The sequence below is a fragment of the Polyodon spathula genome, chromosome 32 (genome assembly GCF_017654505.1).
Source record: "Polyodon spathula isolate WHYD16114869_AA chromosome 32, ASM1765450v1, whole genome shotgun sequence".
Lineage (NCBI taxonomy): Eukaryota > Metazoa > Chordata > Actinopteri > Acipenseriformes > Polyodontidae > Polyodon > Polyodon spathula.
Genome location: NC_054565.1, coordinates 4,711,474 through 4,735,317, shown reverse-complemented (window position 1 = coordinate 4,735,317; position 23,844 = coordinate 4,711,474). Strand labels below are relative to the sequence as shown.

The 23,844-nt window shown below is 40.7% G+C and overlaps 2 protein-coding genes and 1 non-coding gene across 4 annotated transcripts; 1 reads left to right on the top strand and 2 right to left on the bottom strand.

Moving 5' to 3' along the window:
* Window positions 1-4,395: 4,395 nt before the first annotated feature.
* Window positions 4,396-12,155, bottom strand: taf12 (TAF12 RNA polymerase II, TATA box binding protein (TBP)-associated factor). 2 transcript variants are annotated; one of them, XM_041234022.1, is made up of 7 exons: window positions 12,024-12,155; window positions 10,623-10,704; window positions 8,609-8,890; window positions 7,610-7,687; window positions 6,880-6,994; window positions 6,285-6,373; window positions 4,396-5,922 (listed from the first exon to the last, which is right to left on the bottom strand). In XM_041234022.1, the coding sequence occupies exons 2-7, from the start codon at window positions 10,689-10,691 to the stop codon at window positions 5,887-5,889; spliced, it is 669 nt and encodes a 222-aa protein (XP_041089956.1). In that variant the 5' UTR covers window positions 10,692-10,704; window positions 12,024-12,155; the 3' UTR covers window positions 4,396-5,886. The 2 variants fall into 2 exon arrangements, with proteins under 2 accessions (XP_041089956.1, XP_041089957.1); XM_041234023.1 differs by lacking the exon at window positions 10,623-10,704.
* A 1,652-nt stretch (window positions 12,156-13,807) lies between these two features.
* Window positions 13,808-13,944, top strand: LOC121303477. Its single transcript, XR_005947803.1, has one exon. It is a non-coding gene; the product is annotated as a U11 spliceosomal RNA (small nuclear RNA).
* An 804-nt stretch (window positions 13,945-14,748) lies between these two features.
* On the bottom strand, window positions 14,749-23,472 carry LOC121303295 (discoidin, CUB and LCCL domain-containing protein 1-like). The gene is made up of 8 exons (XM_041233885.1): window positions 23,430-23,472; window positions 22,641-22,762; window positions 22,050-22,218; window positions 21,336-21,437; window positions 19,880-19,967; window positions 18,507-18,544; window positions 17,949-18,077; window positions 14,749-16,733 (listed from the first exon to the last, which is right to left on the bottom strand). Exons 1-8 carry the CDS (start codon window positions 23,470-23,472, stop codon window positions 16,276-16,278), a joined length of 1,149 nt encoding a protein of 382 aa, XP_041089819.1. The 3' UTR covers window positions 14,749-16,275.
* Window positions 23,473-23,844: the final 372 nt, after the last annotated feature.

Below are 23,844 nucleotides of genomic sequence, written 5' to 3'. Positions count from 1 at the left end.
CTGTCGTGTATTTTTTTAGCCTGTTGGGTTTGTAGTGGTCTTTGTTATATTGTGTGAAAGAATAGCATCACTGGAAAGGCTGTTTCTGTCAGGGAGACTCAGACACAAGAAGCTGCAGGTTTAAGTGCTAATGCACACTTTATTTACAAAAACTAACAACAAAACTAAACACCCTAACAGACAAAACAGGGAGTGGCCAGAATAAATGGTTTACAAAACCGACAGAAAAAAACTGTGCATACGCCCTACAATCACACAGCACAGCACAGCACAGCACAGCACACATCAAAACATTAACACCATCCTTCACCAGTATTAACTAACACCACTCCTTTGTTCTCTTTTATACCCTGTGGCTAGGGGTGATTGACAATCAAATACCCAATCACCACCTAGCAACATTCCACACTTTTCCATTCAAACAATCAAACAATTAAACAGGATTTACAGCACGGCACACCTGTTCCCCGGCAAAGCGTTACACTGCCACCCTCGCTATAATGGCAGTTTGATAGCTGTCCTGTAGTTGGTGGTGTAACGAGGGAGCACTGTACCAAACGTTTTTAACTTCATAATGTGATCTTCGTAACGCGACACGATACGATCATTTTGACAAACCCTTACTAGTGAGGTACTCATATATGATTTATAATGGTTGTTTAGATTTACTTTGGATATCATTCTTTAAGGGTTAGATTCTCATTTGTGATTTATAATGGTTTTTTTAGATTCACTTTGGATATCGTTTTCTGTCTCATGTCATCACATCCTGGTGACTTTTTAAAAGAAGTTGAAAGTTGTAGCCTCAGAAGAGCTCTCAGAAATGCGACTCATTTCAAAGCTCATGACTGATTTGTAAGCACACCTGTGTGTAACCATTAACATGTCCCCCTGCAACACTGCCTCATTCAAGAGAAACTGCTGAAAAATGTTCCAAAACATTTTAACAGTGCAACAACTTTACAGCAGAGGGTGAGGATTAATAACTGTGGGATGTTTCATAGATAGCTAGGATACTGTACGCCTAAGCAAAATAAAAGTGGCCTATTCAAATGTATTCAAATGGATTTTCCTGTTGCCGCCACAGTCGTTCATTAGCCAGAACTGTCAAAGCTTCATGTCCTGTAAATTATTGGCCCATTTTATTTTAATTTAATTTAGCTCCAAATCATCTTAAAAAGAGTAACCAAAGCAAATTAACAAAATGATTCCAGTAAATCTTTCCTAATGCATGTTACCATCACTTTGTAGGTATCACATTTTTCAGCAGGAAGTACACACATATTATGATAAACATATATATATATATTTTTTTAAAAGCTAGCAATTACCAAACAAAAAAATTTTTGTATTGCATTTCCACACTTCCAATTAAAATCAACTGCAGGAACGTCGGAAACTCATAGGAAAAGCAGTAATTGGTTACAGGGATTTTTATAGTAACTCAAACTCCCAGATCAATCACATCTTCCTTCTCAGTAACCCATCTCTGCTCTCCCTGTCACTCCCGTTGGAGTGTTTATGTGATGGGTGTTGTCAATTAAGACTGCTTCACTTGTGATCTGAGTTTGACCAACCTAAGCCTGACAAAAAGCTACTGAATTAGCTTACTGCACCTTCCTATCCCGTTTATATCTACCATACAGTCCTGTACTTCAATCTGTTATTTACAACACAGCAAGAGTCATCTTGATCTCAAAAAGTCTATCAAGAAAACAAAATTCACATGAAATAAAACATCCAATCAAGCCTTAGCATTTAGACCTATCTCTGTAAGCAACAGGTCAGTGTTGGGAAGCAATTAAAAAGACAAACAGAATGCTTGGGTTCTGGTCCCTACATTACCAATAGGAGATTGTGGTCCTGGAGAGTCTAATGAAGAGAAACCAGGCTAATCCCAGGGCTTCAACAATTGAGCTACAAAGATAGGTTGAAGAAACTTAATTTGCATAGAACAAAGAATTATGGGGGACTGAACGGAAGTCTATTGTTTTGTGATTGCAGGTCGGTGACACGCTCCTATTACCGGAACTCAGTGGGTGGGCTCCTGCTGTTTGACATGACAAACCGAGCCTCATTTGAGCACGTGCGGGAGTGGTACCAGGAGGTGTCGGAGCGGGTGCAGCCACACAGGGTGCTGTTTGTGCTGGTGGGACACAAGAGTGACCTGGAGGCCGAGCGGACTGTGACTCGCAAGGAAGGAGAGAGCCTGGCAGAGTCGCTGGGCCTGCCGTACATCGAGACCTCGGCCAAAACCAACAACAACGTAGTGCAGGCGTTCGAGCTGCTCTGCAGAACTGTCTACCAGGCGCTGCAGAGCGGGGAGGTGGCTGTGCGCGAGGGCTGGGACGGGGTGAAGTCTGGGGCAGCGCAGGCACAGGGACTCAAACCCTGCAAGAAGGCTGAGCCTGCAGTGAGCAGCACATGCTCCTGCTAACTCTTCCAATTCCCTGGCAACTGCCTTTGGAAAGAGCCTCATGAAAGCATCTAGACATGCCTTGTCATACTTAAACGATTTTTTCTGGCATTTGTGAATTTAGTGCTCATGAAAGGTGCAATTGCAATTGTGTATAGTCAAGACACCATGAGAGCTTCGCCTCACCGATCTCCCAGAGTGCACCTTAATTGTGACCAGATCACCCCCCCCCCCGCTTGCTACTCAGCCCTGGTCCTCTCTCAATCAGAGACTGCTAACAGCACATGGAGTGCCAAACCTCCACATGGTGAAAGGAATGAGTTCTAGTGGATTTCTCTGCCCAGGTCACTTTGCCCTCACGTCATTGATTTCAGCTGAAAAGATAAACACTTAATCATACATGTTTGGCTAACGTCTTCTGTGTAAATAGTGGGTTTAGTTTTTGGAAATCCGAACTGCATAGCAGTGTTGCATTAATGTGGAAGTACATACACATTACACACACGGCTGCATTTAACATGTGCTGTTTTGCTTTTGTGATTTTTTATTTATTTATTTATTTTTTTTGTTGCTCGAAATGATCAGAGTTTATTCCTGCGGTCAAAAAAACTAAAGATCAGTTTTGAATTTTACTGGATTGAAAAACAGGGCTCAGTCAAATCTTAAGAAGAAAATGGGTCTTTTTTTGGTATATATTCCTAAAAATGGGTGATAGGGAATACATCTGTTTCCACTAGTATACTATAGCAAATTACTATAGTGATGAAACTGTATTATTTTGCTACAGCATTTTTTCCACAGGGGGCAGTACAGTGTCATGGTGGTTAGCACTGCTGCCTTACAGCACTAGGGTCCTGGGTTCAATTCTGGCCTAGGGGTCTGTCTGTGTGGAGTTTGCATGTTCTCCTCGTGTCTGCATGGGTTTTCTCTGGGTTCTTCAGTTTCCTCCCACAGTCCAATGCTGTTCAGGTTGATTGGTCATTCTAAATTGCCGTTTGTGTGGTGCCCTGCAATGGACATGGTCGTTCCGTCCAGGGTGTAGTCCCGCCTTGACCCTGTAAAGGATTAAGTGGCTAGAATATGGGCCAGCAAGATAAATCATTGAAAAGTATGAGCATAAAATACTTTAAACACTCAATCATATGGAAGCAGTATGACGAAGGGTCAAGACACTTTCTCCATCTTTTGTGTCAAATTATTTTCAGTAACGTACATCCACATCCACTGCCAATATCCTTATTGCCAGGCGGGTGCATCCTCAGCTCTATGTAGTAATAATACATCTTTAGTCATATAATACTTTTCGTACACTGAAGCACCTCACAACACTTCAGCCCTAGGTGTAGTGTCTGAACTCATCAAACACAGCACCAAATACATGAGCAAGCAAGGATAACCCACTCACTGACAGTTCAACTGTATTATCAAAGCCTATCAAGACACATCCACCCTGAAACACGCTACTAATGTGGAGCTTCAGAGCAGCTGAAAGAGTTTCACGCAGCTGCCCTGTATTGTACCACTTACACTGTTCATTTAATTATTTTTACATTGGTTTGTATGCATTATAGTTATAACCAATACCTTCATTTAGAGCAATTCACTGAAGACACCCTTGTTATCAAGAAGTTTCTTGCTGCTAACATGCTGCATCTGAGAACCTATTTATTAGTTGACAAGCTTTGACTATGAAGGATACTTTGACAGTCCGTGGCATATGATTATATCATGCAGTTTTATTCATTGAAACTGGTTTGAAACAATTATCTTAATTCTCTTTCATTGTGTTCTGCTGGTTTATGTATGGTATGTTGTGAACAGTTTCTTGATACAATACACAAGTTTTTAGAAAGTGTTAAATTATTTTACCTATTTTTGAAAATCATGTTAACATTATAAAATGAAAAAACCTTGAATTTGGTCATTTTATATATATATTATATATATATAAATAATAGCCCAAAAAACAGACAAGCCAGTGAAAGGTGAATCTTATTTTATTAATGCGAAAAACAAACACAGGTAGTACTATAAACACTGCCGTACAAAGTGAAAAAGGTTACCATCCTTCCCACTAAGACCCCCGCCCACTTCCCTCCCTCTAAAGCCCTTTTCACCACCAAACCTGCAAAATAACAGGTTCTTTAAAATCACACAAATATTTTTCGTATTTTTTAATATAGATTTGTTTTTATTACTATTTCAGTTTTAGTGGAATCATTCATCGTTGCTACACTACTGAAGCTCCTTTGAAGAACACACAGTGTGTAGGACTGGCTGCTAGTTTGCCAGCGTCACAAGTGTACTTCCAACTCTTCTAGGCACATGGAATTCATTCACTGGGTTTATTATTGAGATACGAGTTTCAGCTTTGAGACATGCAAGCTACAGCCTTACTGAGCATTTCAAAGCACCTCTCTGATCCACAAATCTTTAGGAGCACTGCCTTTATCTAAAGAAAACCATTAGTAAAATGCATGCACTGTAGCCACACACACACACTAAAAATAAGTTACTGTATATTAATTTGAATGGCTTTGATGTATATGCATTTGTCTGTTCATAACTTCTTCCTAAAGATTTTTTCAATACAAGCTCTGAATAAGCAGCTACTTCCCTTATGCCGTCAAATGTTCAGCCCTCTTTGTGACTTGACGATTCAGGGGGAACTTTGCTATGTTTTTCTGGTATTACAAAAGCAGGACTCCAAAAACTTTTGCAACCAAGGCAGTACAGCTTCAATTGAATTTGACAATATTTACAAGCAGTAAATACCCATTACAAGAGTTAGATGTCCTGGCTTTTGCTTAAGGGTAGGAGGTACATGGGAACCCATGAACAGAAAAAAAAAAAACTGATTGGGGAAACAATGTAAAAATGCCTGTTATATGCATACAAGGCAAGCAAACAAATGCTTGCATTGTTAGAAAGGCTTGCATGTAAACCCTGGCACCCCCTACTGATGCCGACATTCCTACAACCAAGCAACACTCCCACTATGCGCCAGTCCCTTTGCTTGCTATTTCCAGCACATTCCATCAGATTATACAATAAGATAACTTCTTTCCATACATCAGACCCTACTAATCAAATCAATTTACTCAATTGAGCAAGTAAAGAACAAGAACAACTCAGTCAGTCTGAAGTACCCCAAGCTGTTACAGCTGAAGTAATGACAATATTAATGGTGCACTTTCTTTTAATTTAAGAAAGGGTGTCAAAGGAGTAAGAGACTGGCTTAACAGGAGCGGTCAGCAGCCTGCTAATGTTGTATTTTAGTACACAAGTGAAGGCTTTTGTGAAAACAACAGTGAACAAATTCCAAGAATCCTGAAGTTTAAAAAAGATCCTTTGTGACAGAGGTTAATACTCTAAACTCAGTTCCACGCTGTCCCGACCCACCCCCATAAAAAAAAAAAAAAAAAAAAAAAAAAAAGTTGAAAAGATCTCGTCCAGCTGCTTCAAGTCCATTACTTTTTGGTTGTTTTACGGATCAGTGCCATTCTCTGAAAGAAACCAAAAACATACTGGATTTAGAATAACCAACACTTTGCTTCTGATTAGTGGTCATTTTCCTCTACAGTCAGTCTTAGATGTACAGTGGCAGCCCAATACATTGTTACCCTAAACTTGAATTTCCAGTTATGCATAATTTTACAATATTTCACAATTACTATTATTTTTTTTACACAAAAGAAATGTACAGTATGTGTTTTAACCTTGCCATTGTTATGCACAACGTAAAGGGATGCAATATTCATGACCATTCTTGTGTGCATGTGTAAATGAATCAGCAGCATGCTTACATGAGACATTGCTAAAAGAAAATGCTCAGTGATTTCAGGCATGACAGTAAACAACATCCCACCTGTTTGTGAGCCTCTGTAGTGCACGCCTTCTTGTAAGGCCTGATTTCATCAGACCCAAAGCCTGGGATCCACATGTTCCACTGGCGCTCTGCAGTGGAAACAGCAAAGACATGTTGTGCATGAAAGTTGTGCATATCAAGGACCTTACAATGAGGACCATCATGTTATAATGTATGATCTGACTCTGAATAAATGGGAATTGCCTATATTCTAGTGCCATCTTGTTATTTTATATTTTAAAAGACCAATTTAATAGATGTCACCTTTCCATACAGAAAGAGAAGATTTTATACATATTTCTCAAGTTTAAAATAAATTTGAAAGTTCCAAGTCTCCTTCAGCAACTCTGCAGAGAAAAGGAAAGCAGCATAAAACACAAGACAAGAATGAGATAAAGGCTTTTGACTTCGATGACTGATCAGTTCCAAAAAAAGATAGATCCCAGAACTGCATCCAGAATGCTCCTGAAGGTTTATAATAAATTAGCAGCAGCTGGACCTTGGTGTCCAGTTCTATACACCCACCACAATATTTGAAAGGGTGCCTTCTACTTTGGGTCCTAAATCTAATTTTTTCAGCAGTGCCCACGCTTACCCAGGTGCAGCTGTACGTCTTTCACCTCCAGGGTACTGGATTTGCGGTGGCGAGCGAGCTGGCATGCTGCTGTCACCACACTTTCAATGAAGTCATCTGCAATCTGCAACAGCATCTACCGAGAGAGACACCGAGGATTTTAGCCTCAAGCACTTTCTAATCAGTCAATCCATAACTGTACACTCCACAGTACTGACTTTAGAAATACTGCATTCTAGTCACAATGTTTGTCACTGAATTTACATTAAAGACATTGAAAATGTCTCAATTCCTCTATTAAGACTGATTTTAAAATAGACTAACATTCAAAAGGTATATAGATAAGTAGAGGACGCTTTGTAGAGACAGACAACTAGTAATTACTTACTTGTACCAAATTTGAGTTTTGCATGTGCAGATTCAAGAGGGTCAAGTGTCTTTAAGGGTTACAGCAAGAATTCTGAAACATGCTTCACACAAACATAGCTACTCCTCAATCCCTCTTGTAAGACGCCTTGGATAAAGGCGACTGCCAAATAAATAAATTGTTTATTTCAACCCGGGCATCGGCAACTCTGGGGGAAAACCAAGTTTCAGAAATAGTCAATACATCCGGTTCATGTGTCACAGTCTAAATTCTAAGCTGATCGATTTGGGATAATATACTAAGAATACGAAGTTCAATGTATTTCCTGTCTATTGCCGCAGGGTAGTGATGTATTATTAGCAAGGATAACGCAGGACTGGCTACCTCCTCCACATCCTCATCCAGTTGCTCATTGGGGTCGATCTCTCTCACCAGGTCCTGCAGTTTCTTCTTACTCAGCACCTGTGCAATTTCACAAGACATTTAACAATGCTCCACATTGCCAGCTGCTTTTTAAATTGCAGGTGTAGAACAGTAGAGATATAGAAGCTCCCTGCAGGCATCATCACGGGACACGAATAAACAAACAGGTCATTCAAAATGCCCCCATTCACAAACAATACCAAACACCTAAAAGTGCATATACATTGCAAATGAGTCACACAGAAGCTTCTATAATAACCCATTGGTAAATTAAAGTGGATTCCTACATTTACTGTGATAACTGTTCGCAAAAAAATATTTTAAAACAAATACATATTTCTATAGTAAATAAACTAAAAAACCTCAATCCAATTCTGGAGTTAGCCAGCACACGTTTATCCAGCCCCTCCCAGTACAGGTTCCCGACGGATAAATCAGTGACAGTTTTACAAAAAAAAAAAAAAAAAAATTATATATATATATATATCTATCTAACACCATTACACGAGAAATAACCACTGAAATCACACACATTTTGTATAAATTAAATGAACGTTAAGGATTTTCAAAGTGCTGAGCATTCAGTTCCCAACACATAGAAAGATGTGACGGGTTAATATTCCTTCAAAACCAAAAGGACAGGTGCCTGCTATTTTACATCTGTGGGCCCTCTGGACTGAGACCCTCCCTGCTAACGGACAGCAGTGTACCTGTGAGCTCTCTGGACTGAGACCCTCCCTGCTAACGGACAGCAGTGTACCTGTGAGCCCTCAGGGCTGAGACCCTCCCTGTTAACGGACAGCAGTGTACCTGTGAGCCCTCTGGACTGAGACCCTCCCTGCTAACGGACAATAGTGTACCTGTGAGCCCTCTGGACTGAGACCCTCCCTGCTAACGGACAGCAGTGTACCTGTGAGCCCTCTGGACTGAGACCCTCCCTGTTAACGGACAGCAGTGTACCTGTGAGCCCTCAGGGCTGAGCCTGCCTGCAGGGCCAGGGGTCCCTGGAATCTTCACCGCCGCTGCAGTCGTTACCACCGCTGCCGCTGCTGTGTTGTTGGCCATGCTGGTGGAGAGAGGGGGTGTGCTGGCGGGCTCTGCTTTCACAGTCGATGAGAAGTTGAGGTTGACCAAAGCCTGCGGCTGGTACTGGTTCATAATCTGCTGAGCTTTAGCCTTCAGATCATGGAGTTTCTCGAGATCCTGAAGCTGCTTGAGGTTGTGGGGGCCAGGACCAATCAGCTGCACAGACAAAAGCAAAACAACAACGGTGTCAACCATGTACTCACACAGGCAAAAGGCTGAGGTGACTGAGTCAGGACTGACCCGGACTTCCACTGCAGGCAGTCTAGAAGCCCAGAGTGAGGATTGTTTTGTTTCTTGCCCAGCATTTTACCACCAATTTTTGGAACAATGTCATTGTCTAAGTGAAGCAACTACACCCAGATTACCGATGACTGCATAAGGCAATCACATCACTGACAGGCTTTCAATGAAGCAAATGCTTCATGAAGTGTTCTTGCCTGCGAGTCAGAGATTAGCCAGTGCCCCATACTGCAGTTTCTGCAGTTTACTCTAAAATCACTGACCTATTTGCTCTGTATTTTTATTGGATTAAGTGAATGAGGCAAGAAATCACCGCTGAGAAACAGTTAAGGGCCATGGTATTAATATCTGACGCAGTCTGGATCATCAAAATAAACATCTTTCACTCAGACTGTATTGGAGCTAGTTTTCACTTATCATGCAAAAACTCCATAATCTAATAGGGGGATTGCTTTATTTATTTATTCAATTACAATTCTGAAAATTGTGTGGGGTTAACATGCATGTCAAGCTACCTTAAATGATTGCTGATTTGTAAAGATGTAACTGCTAGTCTTCTGAAAAGATTGCTTGACCATAATTAAAGCTAATCCCTTCACCTCCAGCCATTTTTGCAACAGTTCCCATTCAGAACCATATAACTACATTACATCAATAAGCAGTGTTCAAAGTCTGTCTAACAGATCCCAGTCACTGTGGACGGTCCAAGATTTGCGCTACTCTGCTCTGGGTCCATGAAACAATTTTCTACACATTATTTTGTTTCTACTGTACAAAACATTTGACTTATGAACACACATTACACAAACACAGTCAAGTCTCCGTCTAGGGGTTGTGCATGTGCCATTTATTTCAAACCAAAGGGCTACTATACTAAGGCTTTGCCAGCAGCAATAATTTCTCACATTTTGCATAAACTTAAACACTTATGTATCCATCTACAAAAAAGTATTTGCAAATGTTTTTAGGCAAACGTTTAATGGTCTGCTTGTACTGTTTAAACATAGCTGAGAATTATCTAAAATGTGACAGAGATGGTTATAAAATGCCAATAATATATTACATACAATCAAATTTGCAAAGACAAGTCCAGCACACACCAGACCTCAGTGGGCTGCAAGTAAGAAACACAAAGTTGGCCCAAGAAATACAAATAGAAATAGGTTACATGCAAAATGACACGTTGCCAGATAAGTCTTTGCAGGTACCAGCCTTTTGTATTTGCACTATTCTACAGCAAAGCAGACCCTGTTCTGCTGTACAGTGGTGGCCACACACATTGCATCAACCTGCAAGTCACACTGAACATATTTATGTTTCAACAACATTGTGCTCAAGGTCAATGGAGGACCTACCATGACTCATTTAAAGCATGCCATTTAAAACAGCTGGTCGGTCCTCTGGCACTGTTTGTTAAATGTCACGGTCTTCATTTTTACATATAAAACATTATGGCAAACTCTGCAGTGTATTTTAATAAATTATAATTCAGTATTAACTATTCAAAACCAATACATCTAACACAGTAACAATTCCAACAGATTATTGTGATAGTAAAACAGACGGTAAAAGAATACAGAATGCAATATTTGTGGCCGCCAGCGTAGTTTATGCATGCCAGCCAAGGCCAGCTCACTCAGCTACTTACAGCGATCTGAGTGTCTAGATCTCTAACAACATCAGCTACATCTGCAGGCCCAGTAATAGGAGAGGCCATTTCCACATGCTACCTGAAAACAAATAGCACATGTTACTACCACTGCACTCCTCAGCGGTGCAGTGTTACTGTAGCAAGCCAGTACCCTTCAAACACTTCAGCTAATATCAGGGTATTATGAACAACGTGATTTACAAGCATGAGGGGTTCGAGTTGAATAAGGCATCTTGAAGTTATGGCCCTTTAAAATGTCTGTACTGGTTAGAGATCAATCTGGTTTTCCACTTCAGTGCTTTTTTTTTGTTGTTGACTGAACAGAAATTGTATATTCTGTCATTAATTAGTGGCTAATGTTAATTAAAGCTTGAATTTAACATGTTTTCTTGAATTGTCTTATATTAAGTACAGGGTGCCAATACTTGTCTGCCACTATTTCCCTTGACTGCACTCTAGCTATGGGTCTTAGACCTCTCTGCAGGTTTGCATTGTCTCCAGAGTAAATACATGCATGGAAGACAAACTTTTACAGGCAGGCTTTGAAATGTTGGACCTCAGATTATAATTTGGAATAGGATGCAAAATGGAGCAGGGAGGGCTTTTTTTTTTTTCCTAAACAAAATGTCACTGTGCCTGGCCTCCAAAAACTATGCAGATCTACTAATAGCAAACTAAACACATCTTGTATTAGCCTACAAACTATGCTTTCTATTTCTTTAATACAAAAACAAACACAAAACACACACAATACTACCATTTTACCGTGGATATTCGTTGAAATCTAATACTGTCCTGCTTTCTGAGAGGCTAGTATATTCCACTTGGGAAGTCTCTTACAGTTTCCCTGTAACCTGTCACAAATGAAAATGCCAATCTAAAACGAGGAAAAACGTTAAACTAGTTATTAATTTTCTACTACAGTAGTAAAGATTTTTTTTTTAAAAAACTGCTATTTCAGGTTATATATATATATATATATATATATATATATATATATATATATATATATATATATATATATACACACACACACACACACAACCTTTACTTTTTTTTTTAATCTGTGGCGTTCCCTAAACTAATTTATTATCACGTGTTACAAAAGCGTGTGGACTAATTTGTTTAGCACAGCTGCATTTAAAAACGTCTCGAATAAATGAAATGCAGAATACGCGGGACAACACGGGCGTGCAATTACAGGATTTGTGTAATTATTTACCCGTGCGATCTACGGGTGTTTGCTAACGAATAACACAGGCTAATTTATCCAGCCCCGTGATGCATTTACAACACAGGAGTCCGCTAATTTCGGACACTTCATTAAAAGTGTATTTTCAGGCGCATTTCAAACCAGGCATGGCAATGGACATCGTGTTAGATTTGAACCCCACTTACCTTAGATTTTCACCTCTATCTCCCCATGGTTTGAGACAGGTTTGCGTGCTTGTTTTTGTGGCTCTAAAGACAATCGACACCGCCGAGCAACCAGCTTTGTGTCAAGAACTTCCTTCTGCGCCATTAGCGCTTCCGGTGAGGTTTGACCCCCGCTACCGCCTGCCAGGAGTCGCTCTGATTGGTTGGCGTCGCAAACAAAAGTGAGCGAAACAAATGGTCTGTTAGTGTGTTAGAGATAGTTTGGTTTTTAGAAAAAATATAAATGTTATTAATTAGGGTTATTATTGCTGTACAGCGATATGAAGGCCTGGAAATTAATCTGAGTTTAGCCTTTGTTTTCATGAATTCGATGTTGTTTTTGCCTCCAAAGTTGGAGCGCTACCCAGCTATACTTTTCCGCCTAAATGTTTCAAAGGATTGAGTCCACAGCTGTAGGGAGTGTTTCGCCGCGATTTGAGGAATACATGTTTGCCAGATTCTTGGCTCTTCTGTATATTTAGTACTTGTTTTTATTTCAGGAACAGTGGCTTCAAACCTGGTTTCAGGAGACCTAGTTTGAGGCAACTTTGCTGTATCAAACCCCAAGTCTGCCCAGGCGTGCAGTGCAGTGGCCTGAAACCTAACTGAAATTGGACTCTTGTACCCTCAGCTTCAGAACTAATTTTGCGCTTCAGTAGACTACAGATTTGGAAATAAAGATGGAAATACATTATCTTAGTTACAGCAGCCCCAAGTTACAAAATGTCCCCCAAACATCTGCCAAATGCTTGATTTTATCATACATTTGCTTTTTTGGGTAAACCTTTTTTTTATTGTATTGATGCTAAATACAGTGGTGTGAAAATGTATTAGAACACCTCAAGATGTCATTTATATCCTTTATATACCTGTCTGCATGAAAACATCTGGGTGTGAGCATTTCAGTTTTCGTGTGTGAAAATGTTTGATCACTGTGCTTTAATTAGGCATCTTAAACAACTTCTAAAAAGTCTCATGCATTTTACCATTTGTGGCTGGAGCAATGGGGTGTTCTATGCACACTACTGCACATATTTATTCACCACAATGCTGTTTCTAGGAGAAATAACGTTAGTGTGGTTGGATAAGGCATTGCCATGGCAGTTAGAATTGTTATGACAATACCCTGTTTCCAGCACAATTGGGTTCTGTGTAAAAATTGGTATGGTCTTATATTTCACCTTATTTACGTGTGCCAAGGGTTACCACACGAAGAGCGCTAAAAATAAGCAAACCCATTACTACAGTGTAGCACCCGATTGCCTCCGCGTCTTGGTAAAATTATTTAATTTTGTTTCTACTGTGTACACTTTCACTTGTGAACTAGCATCACCAAGTCCGCTGTGTCAGCCTACTTTATAAGTAATTTATAAGTACAAAGTCATTCCAAGCGAAAAGAATGGAAACTAGAGAAGTTAAAATAACACCATAACAAATCAAAACAAAACAAATACATTCGTTATAAAGCAAAACTCTGCCAGACATCTTCTGTCAATACAGTGTCACATGACTTCCTGTTCTCGACAAGGTTTCCCATGATTCTTACTCATTTGCATTCGAATGGCCTTTTTCCATTTTTACCAGAAACGAAGTGTAATACAGAGCTGGACGGTCATTATACAACTTTAAACGCAAATGACGCGAATACTGTCTATTATTTACAACAATGTTTTAGCTTGGCATCGCGTTTAAGGGGTATGCCCGAGTCACCACACTGTGCGAATGTGTCCCGGTGTGCGGGTACCCGTCTTTGAGGGAGGGTAGTTAAAAAGGGCTTGTGCTGTGACTGGCACAGGGGCGGGGTAGTTTTCTGCCCTGTCCCTGCGGAATCGATATCAAGAGATTTCGGAAGCACAATTTTTGTACCACTGGGCTGTCGATGATCACTTGTCTTGACGCCCTTACTCACTTGTTAATAATAGACGGCATATCTCATGTTAAAATAGTAAAAATGTATTTTGATTCTGTTTTATTTGTGTATGGTCTGCTTTTACTACTGTTAAAAACCTTGTTTTTACAGTGGGCTTGCTACAACATTAATTTGAAACCAGAATATTCTGCCAGTACAGCTATTTTTGAAATATGTTTTTACTAATTAAAACTATTTAAACATTCACAAATGTGTTTAAATTTAAGTACAAATAGTTTATGATATGTCTCGACTGTTACGGGTATGTGCAGTTTTTGGTGCAATTCTGATAACAACCACAAGGTGTCAGCATAGACAAAAATGATATGCATATTCGACCCTGGATTTTAAGCTGTGGCGGTATCCCATCAACATTGCTATGATCTGTGTTGTGCTTTTGTATCACAGTACAAATGAAACAGACCTCTATTATGATACAGATGTATCATGTAACTAAAGTATCAGAATTCCTTGATTGGTTCATTGAACAGGGTTATTTGTTTATTTTTAGAATGTGCTGTTAGCCTATGGAATGTTTTAGAAAAGAGTCGAAGAGAAAGCAAACCATCTATTAGAAATCCAATTACAAAGCTTCAGTGTGGTCTTCTAAAAATGCCACAGCTTACCATGTTGGCATATAAAGCATATTTATAAACACCTTGGCTCCCACGCCCTGCAGTTACACATCTCTTCAACCAAGGGACCCTTTACTCTCAGACAAATGCAAGGGCTTGCATATGAAACCAAATAAAAACTGCATTTTCCCAGAAAACAGAAGCTGTGCAATCATACGTGAAATACCCCAGATATAAATTACTTTTATTTTAGTATAAAACTGTAAATGATCGCGACATGAAATAAAGTCACACATCAACTCACTTTTTTTTTTTAAATACTTTTTGTTCATCATTTGATTAAAACACTGCTGTAAGATGGCACATCCCATAATAAGCTGCAATGGACGATTTAACAATGACATATAGTGAATTTAAAATCTGAAAACACAATTCAATATACAAAAAAACGTGGCAAACCAGTATTTCAGGGTCCCAGATGAAACTGTTATTAAACTTCACTGTTTTTGCTTTAGCTGGCATGCTGTAGTACTGTGCCAGTAACATGTTCTTCTATAAGGATAGCTGAGCCACAAGTCAAATTGAATTCAATGTGTCAGTATACATCCCAATAAGTGAAAAGTGTAAGAGATATTCAAAAAGTTCAGTAGAAAAATAAGAGTCTTCACTGGTCCTCCACTTATAGTGCTGAAAACATGTATATTCTTTGCTTGGTTTGGGAGTCCTCTTTCAAAAAACAGGTACCCTTTTGCACCAATAGTGTCCGTCTGTCACATACATTTATCAACTTTTATCATCCACTCTTAGCCCCCTATATTTCAGACTGCATTGGCCAAAAATCTGATTTTATACAACCTTTCAGGTACTGAGCACCTATTACGAGATAGTGAGGACCCTCTGTATATCCGTGCACTGGTTACGTGACGCACACTCAAGAAGGCACGAGCCAAAACGTTTGCATAATTGACTTCTTATAGTTTTAACTTGATTTTTAATGCAGACTCTTATTTAATAAATACAAATACTTTTGTCAGAAGCATGTGACATGTACAGCCCCAGAGTTAAAAGCAATTCATTTTGCAGTGTTGGACACAGAAGCACGAGTTAATAAAATGCTCTCACGAGGGGGACACTTACATATTTAACAGATACACTTTCATTAGTAATTTCCCCTTAATACAGAACCATTGCATTGCCATTGCAGTTCATTTAGTAAGATGACATGTCACGCCACATACTGACTTCAGGTAGCACCCAACATCTGACCTGTGAATGATCAAATACATCTTACTATAACGGTCTAGTCGTTTCCAAAGTTCATCTAATTACTAAACAGACCACAGAAGTAACCGCCCTTGATACTGAGAATCACCAACATTAGTTTTTCGGGAAGCAATTCAAGAACCCTGTTCCCAGTTATAGCATGTAGTGCAAACAAGCCATGAAAATCGACGTCCGTTGTGAATATAATATAATATATACAGGTATATATACCAGCCTTGGAGCTTTTGTAACCCTAAAAGAAAAGCGCTTTTCCTGACTGTTAAGGACCAGGTATAAAATACAACCCTGCTTCAATAAAAGACCGCTATACTGGCAAATTCTTCATTCGCAGCGACCATAGGGAATGCAATTGAGTGGCGCTTTAGAACTTGTTTGAATAGCGCTTAGAAAGATGAAATAATGTTGATCACAAAGCTGCATTTATGTTTAAATCTACCCATAAGGAACTTCGGACTGTTCTCCTCAATCATAATGGCTCATAGTACATATGGTTCAAAGAGTCTCTGGCCTGCGGTTCGGCATAAACTACATTGCTTTTCCTTGCCCTGTCTGCAGCAGCCTGGGGAATTTTGTATCGGGGATTCTCTTCCGTGAGCAGTGATCTCTGCGGAGGACAGTCATACCGGGCTAGCTGTGAGCTGCCCATGTTGTTGAGTCCTGTGCCCTGGCAGGGGGACACCACTTTGACCACACAGATGTTCTTCTTGGCCTCTCCACCTCCGGGGTCCTGTGGCGGCTCGGTGAAGGGGGTGGCGTACTCAGGCTCTGGCGGCAGAGGCTCTGCGTACTCGTGGAATTGCCCCGGAACGTCGTAGTGGTTGAAGATCAGAGGGATGGTGTAGCCCTCGTCAGCTGCAGGCCGGAATGTGGACCCTGTTTTCTGTCCAGCCTTGCCCCCGGCAATCAGATCCGGCTCTGCATAGTCTACAGACGAGAGGGAACAAAGCAGGGTTTAGAACTCATTCAAATGAAGCTAACTATATTATTCCCTATACTCCCCATCATACACATCCATTCACTAAATAGGTCTAAAGGAGCAGTTTTGAAAGAAACACATACTTTGGCAAACATTTGTATTAAGGAAGTGAAATTGTCTCCACCCCTTCAGGGCGTTCTTTCCCTTTCATAACCGACTGACTGCTTCCCCTTATGACTGACATGCTTGGCAGCCAGTTAGATGCTTTGACCCCAAAGTCACTGTTGGGGAGAAAATAATCACCTAGGAAGTAAAGCAGTGGCAGACTCTCTAGAAGGTAAAGCATGTAGAATCTAGTGTAGTACCAGATGTCATGTTTAATGTCACTTGGCTGTGACTTGTATGGTGTAACAGACAATTAAACAAACAGACAGCATTAGGGTTTTTTTTTTATATACAGGGCAGTCAGACTAGTCGTGAAGTCCTAAGACTGATTCATGAAAGTATATCATCATAACCACAAAAGTATTAACAGTCTAATCTAACCTTACTGTACAGAGTGTGCTCGCAGGGATACATGAATGCTGGAAAAATTGACAGAAATATTAATATCTACATCTGAGAAAGAAAGCGTCTTATCAAACTCAATCAAACGTTCACCGGACATAAGTTATTTAGCAAGAGTCAGCTTTCTTCAAAAAGCAAGTAATAAATAAACCGCCCAGCTGCCTCATCTCCAGCTTCTCCTCATGAGCGCACGCCTCTTCATGTAAATGAACATTCAGAAGTTTTGTTTTTTGTCCAGCATAAACAGAACAGCCTCCTCTGCTTGCACAAAGGTTCAGGGTCTTCCCGAGTCGACTCATAATAGGCCCTTGTCCTCGTATCAAATAGGAAGTCTTTGGAGTTCGGAATTTTAATTACAGCAATGGGGGAAAAAAAAATCCTAATTGTTTTGTCGTTAGCCTCCTGTCCTATTTATCAGGGAAATGTTTATTTATAGCTGGTTTGTTCCTTTTTACACAGAACAAGCCCCTGTGTGTGCGAGTCTCGTGTCTGTGTCTTTTACTGGAAAGTAATTAGAAGGCCTCTTTCAGGATTGCTCAATGGGAATAAAAAAAGGATTCTGCTTATGAGGTAATTGAAGGGGCAGAGAGAGAGAGAGAGAGACTGTAACAGCCCTTTGCTTGTCACACAGCTTGTCCACTATCTGAGGTCCTTACCCGTGAGGGGGACCTTGTTGAGATCTCCAGGGACGCCCCTCTCCACGGGGTACAACATCAGCTCCGACTCCAAAAGAGGCAGGTTTCCACGGCAACAGCTCTGCATCTTTCCCCCTGAACTCTGACAACCTGGAGAAAGGTCACAGGAGGTCATGCATCAGAACAATTGTGAGGGTACTGCGAGGGGTATGAAGCAAGAAAGGGTTATTAAAATCAACCCTCTTTAAAGTTTCCATCCATCCTCCGCCCTGGCTGTAAATTCAGAATCAGAGCTCTCAGCATGATGATAAAGACGATGACAAGGACATATATTACAGTATATACAGAAAAGTACAGAATAAGACTGAAAATGAACTTTAAATAAACTTAATGCCAAGTTGCATGACAACAGGATAGATGGTTTTCCTGATCTACTGAATGAATAAATCTATGCCGTGTGACACCCGAACATACAACCGCCTCCACTATATCATCTTCACAGGGACTTCATTCCCAGTGAGGGACAGCAATGCATAGAATGAATTCTGAATGGTAAGATTTTCTTATATATAAACCCACCTTTCACAAGCGAACATTTCACTTCAGCTGCACTCTTCCTGCAAAAATAAAAAAAAAGGAATAAAAAGATTCAGTCAGTAAAATACATACAGTATCCCCCACCATTGTTAATACAAGTCACCAGATCACCTGCAAAAGAAAGAGAGACATAGACAGTTCTACAGATATATGTAAAAATGTTAATGGAAATACACACTTCTTCACTATATCCACGTCAATGAGGATCACTCAGATATTGGAATAACAGGTAATCGGTAGGTTCAGAGGTGCCTCTTATAAAAGTTTGCCATAGTAAACACAGAACAATGTGTATTAAACCCTATTGGAAACATGATCAAGCATAGGCAAGCATTGTAAAACCCAAAGAGGTATGGTAAAGCATATTAAAAACATGACAAACCTGGTTAAACGGTGGTAAATGCATAGTATAACCTTAGGAAAAACATGGGCAAAACTGCAGATAAGTGTGGAAAACTTTTATAGAGGGCAGTTCATTCTCTCATACTCTAAATGTTTTTCAGGGAATACTCCTAAAAGGAATTTTGAAGATCTGTCAGCTGCATATTCTAGGAATCGTGTGATAAGAGAAACGTTTCTCCTTTGGGAATAGTGCTGGTAATGTTTATAAAGCAAGAGTGGGGATGGAATGTGCTGCATGGGAATGAGGTGAAAGCAGAATGTTGACATTTTTCTATTGCATTATCTCATTGAAAACTGACATAGCACACTGAACCACACTGGTCCACACAGCCTATAAATAGAGCTTCTATCAGTGAGTGTTTGGAGGCTCACTGTAAACACTTCCCTCATTAACCCGACCCAGTCTCAGCATGGAGTGACAGAATGCAGGCTGCATAAACACATCCACATTCAAGTCAGTACAGCAAAAACCTACATGTGTCAGGGGGCTGCACAGAGTAGCAATTACTGGAAACTATGTGGGGCAGGTGTGTAATAAACATGAAGAGTAATTTCTTAGAGCTTAAGGACAGCTGAGTGACTGGGGAGGAGGTAGCATGTCCTAGTGGTTTGAGCTGAGGGACTAGAAAGGAGGCAATGTGGCGTTGGGATGGGAGGTGTTATCGAAGTTGCCAAATTTCTCTCCCCAAGCTACTACAACACCAGCTATATAATCAACCCTACCAAGGATACAGACAGCTGTATTCACTGCCATAAAAAAAGCAGGTCATTATCTCATAATAAAGGCAGTTTTTTAGAAAATTAAGACCAGCAGTTGCCACAGGTGTGGCCTTCAATAGTCAACAGTGTCATCATGATTTAATAGTTGAATTATAGTTTGGAATAAAATTCCATTTAAAAGCAACTTGTTCGTGATTTCTCTAAACACACTGCTGAACCACCAGATTTCTTACCTTTTCTTTCTGCACAGACACAGAACCAGGACCAGCACGCAGACTGCCAGTAGCCCCACCACGGCCAGTATCACCACCAGATTGGAAGCTGTGTGAAGTCAGATATCAAATTACACCTCCATCACCCCCACCCTTTCACACCTGCTCCTCACCACCAGCCAGAGCAGGTCAGCCTCACATAAGTTTCTTTAGCATGAAAAAGCAAACATAATGGCCAAGCAGCTAGGCCTGCAGCAGTGGAAACCAAGCAAAGACAGTTAAAGATACAAATCACTGAAACTCAATATTGAAACATTACAAAAAACATTTAAAGAAAAGCAGTGGTACCAAATGACATGTTCAAAAGCACAAACCATTCTAACCGGAACATTCCAAACGAGAGGCGTGATTCAGGAAGACAGCAGCTGTAATGGCCGGACTGCAGACTGGCATTCTCAAACCGAAAATGGGATTTCTTTCTTTGTTCAAACAGGAAATGTATTTGGAGGTAATCTGAGACTCTTACTGGCTCTTTGAGGACAGAGGCCAGCCACGCAGGTGTATACAGCCAAATGTGTAGAATACAAATCCAAGGAGCTCATGATGAAGGCTGTATAATGCACTGGTGAGACTGCACTTAGTGTCCAATTCTGGTCACCACAGCACCAAAGAGACAGTATGGAGGCCATGGACAGAGTGCAATGAAGAGCAACCAGACTAATCCCAGATGCTCAAAGGAATGAGTTGTGAAGACAGGCTAAAATAACTGGATATATTGAGCCAAGAACAGAGCAGAATTAGAGGAACATGCTTGAAGTCTAAAATCTTAAAACAAGTTGCGATAATTAACCCTAGGCAATACTTTAAGTGCAGTACAGAAACCAGGACCAAAGGACACAGCTGGAAGTGGAGACAGACTTTGGACAGAGGGGAGGAATGGGAATGGGTTACCTCGTCACGTTGAGGCAAAATCACTCAACTTGACAAAGTTTTGAGATCAATCAGCTACTAGGAACCGGGTGAGCTAAGATGGGTTGAATCGCTTGTAAATTTGTCCAATTGAGCTTGATGTCCGTCTAGCCAGTAGGGTCTTCTGAAGCGTGATGAAGAGAATCAGTCCTTGCCAGCTCGGCTTCCCTAACCCCCGGGAGCACCAGAGCTCACGCAGCACTCCCTGTGGAATCTCCAGGCCACCGGCCACTTCACACAGCGAGGACGTGAACCTGCGCTCCCCTGACTGTACAACTCACCCTACACACCATGCGGCCCTGCTTTTCAACAGCTGCGCCACTCTGGGAACCCTAGAAAATACACTACTCATTTGAAAATACAATTTCCATTTTGAAAAAAAAGAAACACACACACACACACACATATCTTGGGTTTGAAAATGCCAGCAGTAGGATCTGCAATTTCATTGGCTGCTCAAAAGCAGGTGTGAATGCTGTTGTATCCTATTGCAGAACATACTCCCAACCTCTCAGACCTGTGTCCTGGTTCTTGATAATGACCGGTCCGCCAGTGGTGGTTGGACCCTCAGGAATGTTGACTGTGAGGGGGGTGACTGGAGGCACGTTGGCTGCTAATATAAAACACAGCTTTTAGTGGGCCTTTTGAGATCAGCACACACACATACAGATATGCACAAAACACACTTAACTTTACGAGTAATTAAGGCCCTTTTTAGTCATCATATTGTCCTATTGAGGATAATATAAAGCAACCTTCAATATTTAAGCTGCAGTATTCAGTATTAAGGCCAGTATCTGTGGTCCCAAACATATCAAGCCACTATTGAATAAGACCTGCTGTAGACTTAACATGATGTAACTTATTTGAACATTTGATTTAGACAATTGTCTGTTTTTGTAGAACAGTTTGCATAATGGAAAATTAAAATAAACCTTAGCAAAAGTTTTTGACAAACGTTTTGTCCCACCCACTAGTAAGGCCACATTTTGTTGGTCCTTTGACTGGCCTGAATAGCAAGGCTCCACTGTATTATAATAACCAATTAGGCTGCTGGGATTCTTCTTGGTTATCATGTGCAGCTCAGGGTTCTGGTGATTATTCATTGTGATGTCACCAGCAAATATTAACCTTGCACTTCACGGCCCATCGATTATTCCACATGTATTTATAAAGGCCTGAAGTGCTCAGTGATGCCTGGAACCCGAGGGTGCTCACTCACCGAAGGGCCGGAAGGACCTGATTCTGGGGGTGGCACAGCCCAGCACGCCGACCCTCAGGGAGACTCTGTTGTGCCACGTCTGGGGCTGGATGAGAATGTAGCGCGCCATGATGGGCGGGATGAAGTCATTCCGCACTTCCTGTTCATTGTCCGTATTGCCCTCAAAAACCTAAACAGAGAGGCAGACACCAGTAGAAGACTTTTATAAGGGCCAACAGATAACAATAATACACAAACAATAAAACAGTGCAAAAGTTTGAAATAGCCTAGGATTTTAGGATTAATTTACATGAACATAAATTAGATCATTTATTTAAGATCGTGTAATCAAACAACAAAATGATATCGCACATGTCTACTGGAAGCTATAACAGTAGTACAGTATTTCATGTTAGATTTTAAAATGTCAAATTTTTTTCAATTTTTGTTAGTTTTTCTTTAAATATATGGAAAACTACAAAGCAGTATGTAACTCAATATGTTAAAGTAGCATCGTTCAGCTGGTTACATTCGACTTTATGAAGCAAAACGAGTTAATTGTCTAGGGTGATGCGAAACGTTTGGCAAGAGCTGTACACTGATCTGCCTTACCTTTTCCTCCTTACTGCTGGCGCTTTTATAGACCTTCCACAACTTCCTGTCTTTACTGTAGAGAATCTTGTACGATTTCACGTAGAAATGATTCCGGCCTGCCGAGCCCTTTGTGATAATACCTACAAGAGAAATTGCAATACATCACGCATATCATTAGTAGCATTACCACAGGCAGTGGTAATAACAGATAAAAGGGTTGGGCAATTATAAACACCTGCCATAACACTGTCACTGGGGTGTAGGTCCTCCTCCCAGTGCAGCACTGATTTGATGTGTAGAGTCTGCAAGGTGTTTAATTATTCTGGAGGGATACGTGACCTAAAAGATTACCATATTTTTCTCCTTAATTTAAAATGTCCAATTATGTTCCCTCAGCATGCTACAATACCCACAACAGCTCAGGAGAACCGCTGGTCAGTCCTTCGATCTCAAAGCCAATGGCCTCTTTACACCCAGGAGCTCCAGAGGATGTCGGCTAGCTACCGACCCTGGTGTCTGCTTTGAGCTCACTGGGCACCTGGCCAGTAGGGTCTGCTGTAGCGTGGTGAGGAGAATCAATCCCTGCTTATTTTTCCTCCCAAACCCCAGGGAGGGCCAGAAACAATGCAAAGCTCTCTCTGGATTCCCAGTGAAGATGGGTAACTTTGCACTGTCAGGTGGCAGCCCATTAACACAAATTCACAGGGGTTTGTCATTGTTACCCAACCCAGTAAGCCTATTATTGTTATCTCTATTATTAATACAGGTACATACTAGAGGTCAGCATAGGCAAACCAAATCTCGAACCTTGAACTCGTGTGGATGCCGCCCACTTATTTGAAGTTCCCATCTTGCACCCCAGTAACGTTACTCTAATCTCTTACCCCTCCTCTCAAGAGTGAAGTACTGAGCTCTGAGACCACTGAATTGATCTAACCATAGACTACTGGATCCAACTACTGCCACCATTTAGATAAGTAAACCATTTGTAAACCAAGGTTTTCAAAACCAGACATCGAACAAAGCATGTCTGTTTCTTCAGTGTTTAATATAAACACCAGTGCCAGCCCAATAGCATTGGGTTTATACCATAGTGCTATCAGATCAATTGAACTGGACCAATTTGTCTGAATAACCAGTGCAATCTGATAGGACGCCAGACCCCCAGCAAAAGGGCAAACAGATGACAATTCGGACAGTAGGATTTTAAACCGGTCTCTAG

Bases quoted from the DNA above. Each gene is read 5' to 3' on its own strand.
- taf12 (XM_041234022.1), bottom strand. From the start codon at position 10,691: ATGGCCTCTCCTATTACTGGGCCTGCAGATGTAGCTGATGTTGTTAGA. The intron at 8,891-10,622 runs GTAAGTAGCTGA...TTGTCTGTGCAG, and splicing joins ATCTAGACACTCAGATCGCT to CTGATTGGTCCTGGCCCCCA. The intron at 7,688-8,608 runs GTACACTGCTGT...GAAATTGCACAG, and splicing joins TCAGCCCTGAGGGCTCACAG to GTGCTGAGTAAGAAGAAACT.
- LOC121303295 (XM_041233885.1), bottom strand. From the start codon at position 23,472: ATGGGAACTTCAAATAAGTGGGCGGCATCCACACGAGTTCAAG. The intron at 22,763-23,429 runs GTTCGAGATTTG...TTTCTCTTGTAG, and splicing joins GGCATCCACACGAGTTCAAG to GTATTATCACAAAGGGCTCG. The intron at 18,545-19,879 runs GTAAGAAATCTG...TTATTTTTGCAG, and splicing joins TGTCTGTGCAGAAAGAAAAG to GAAGAGTGCAGCTGAAGTGA.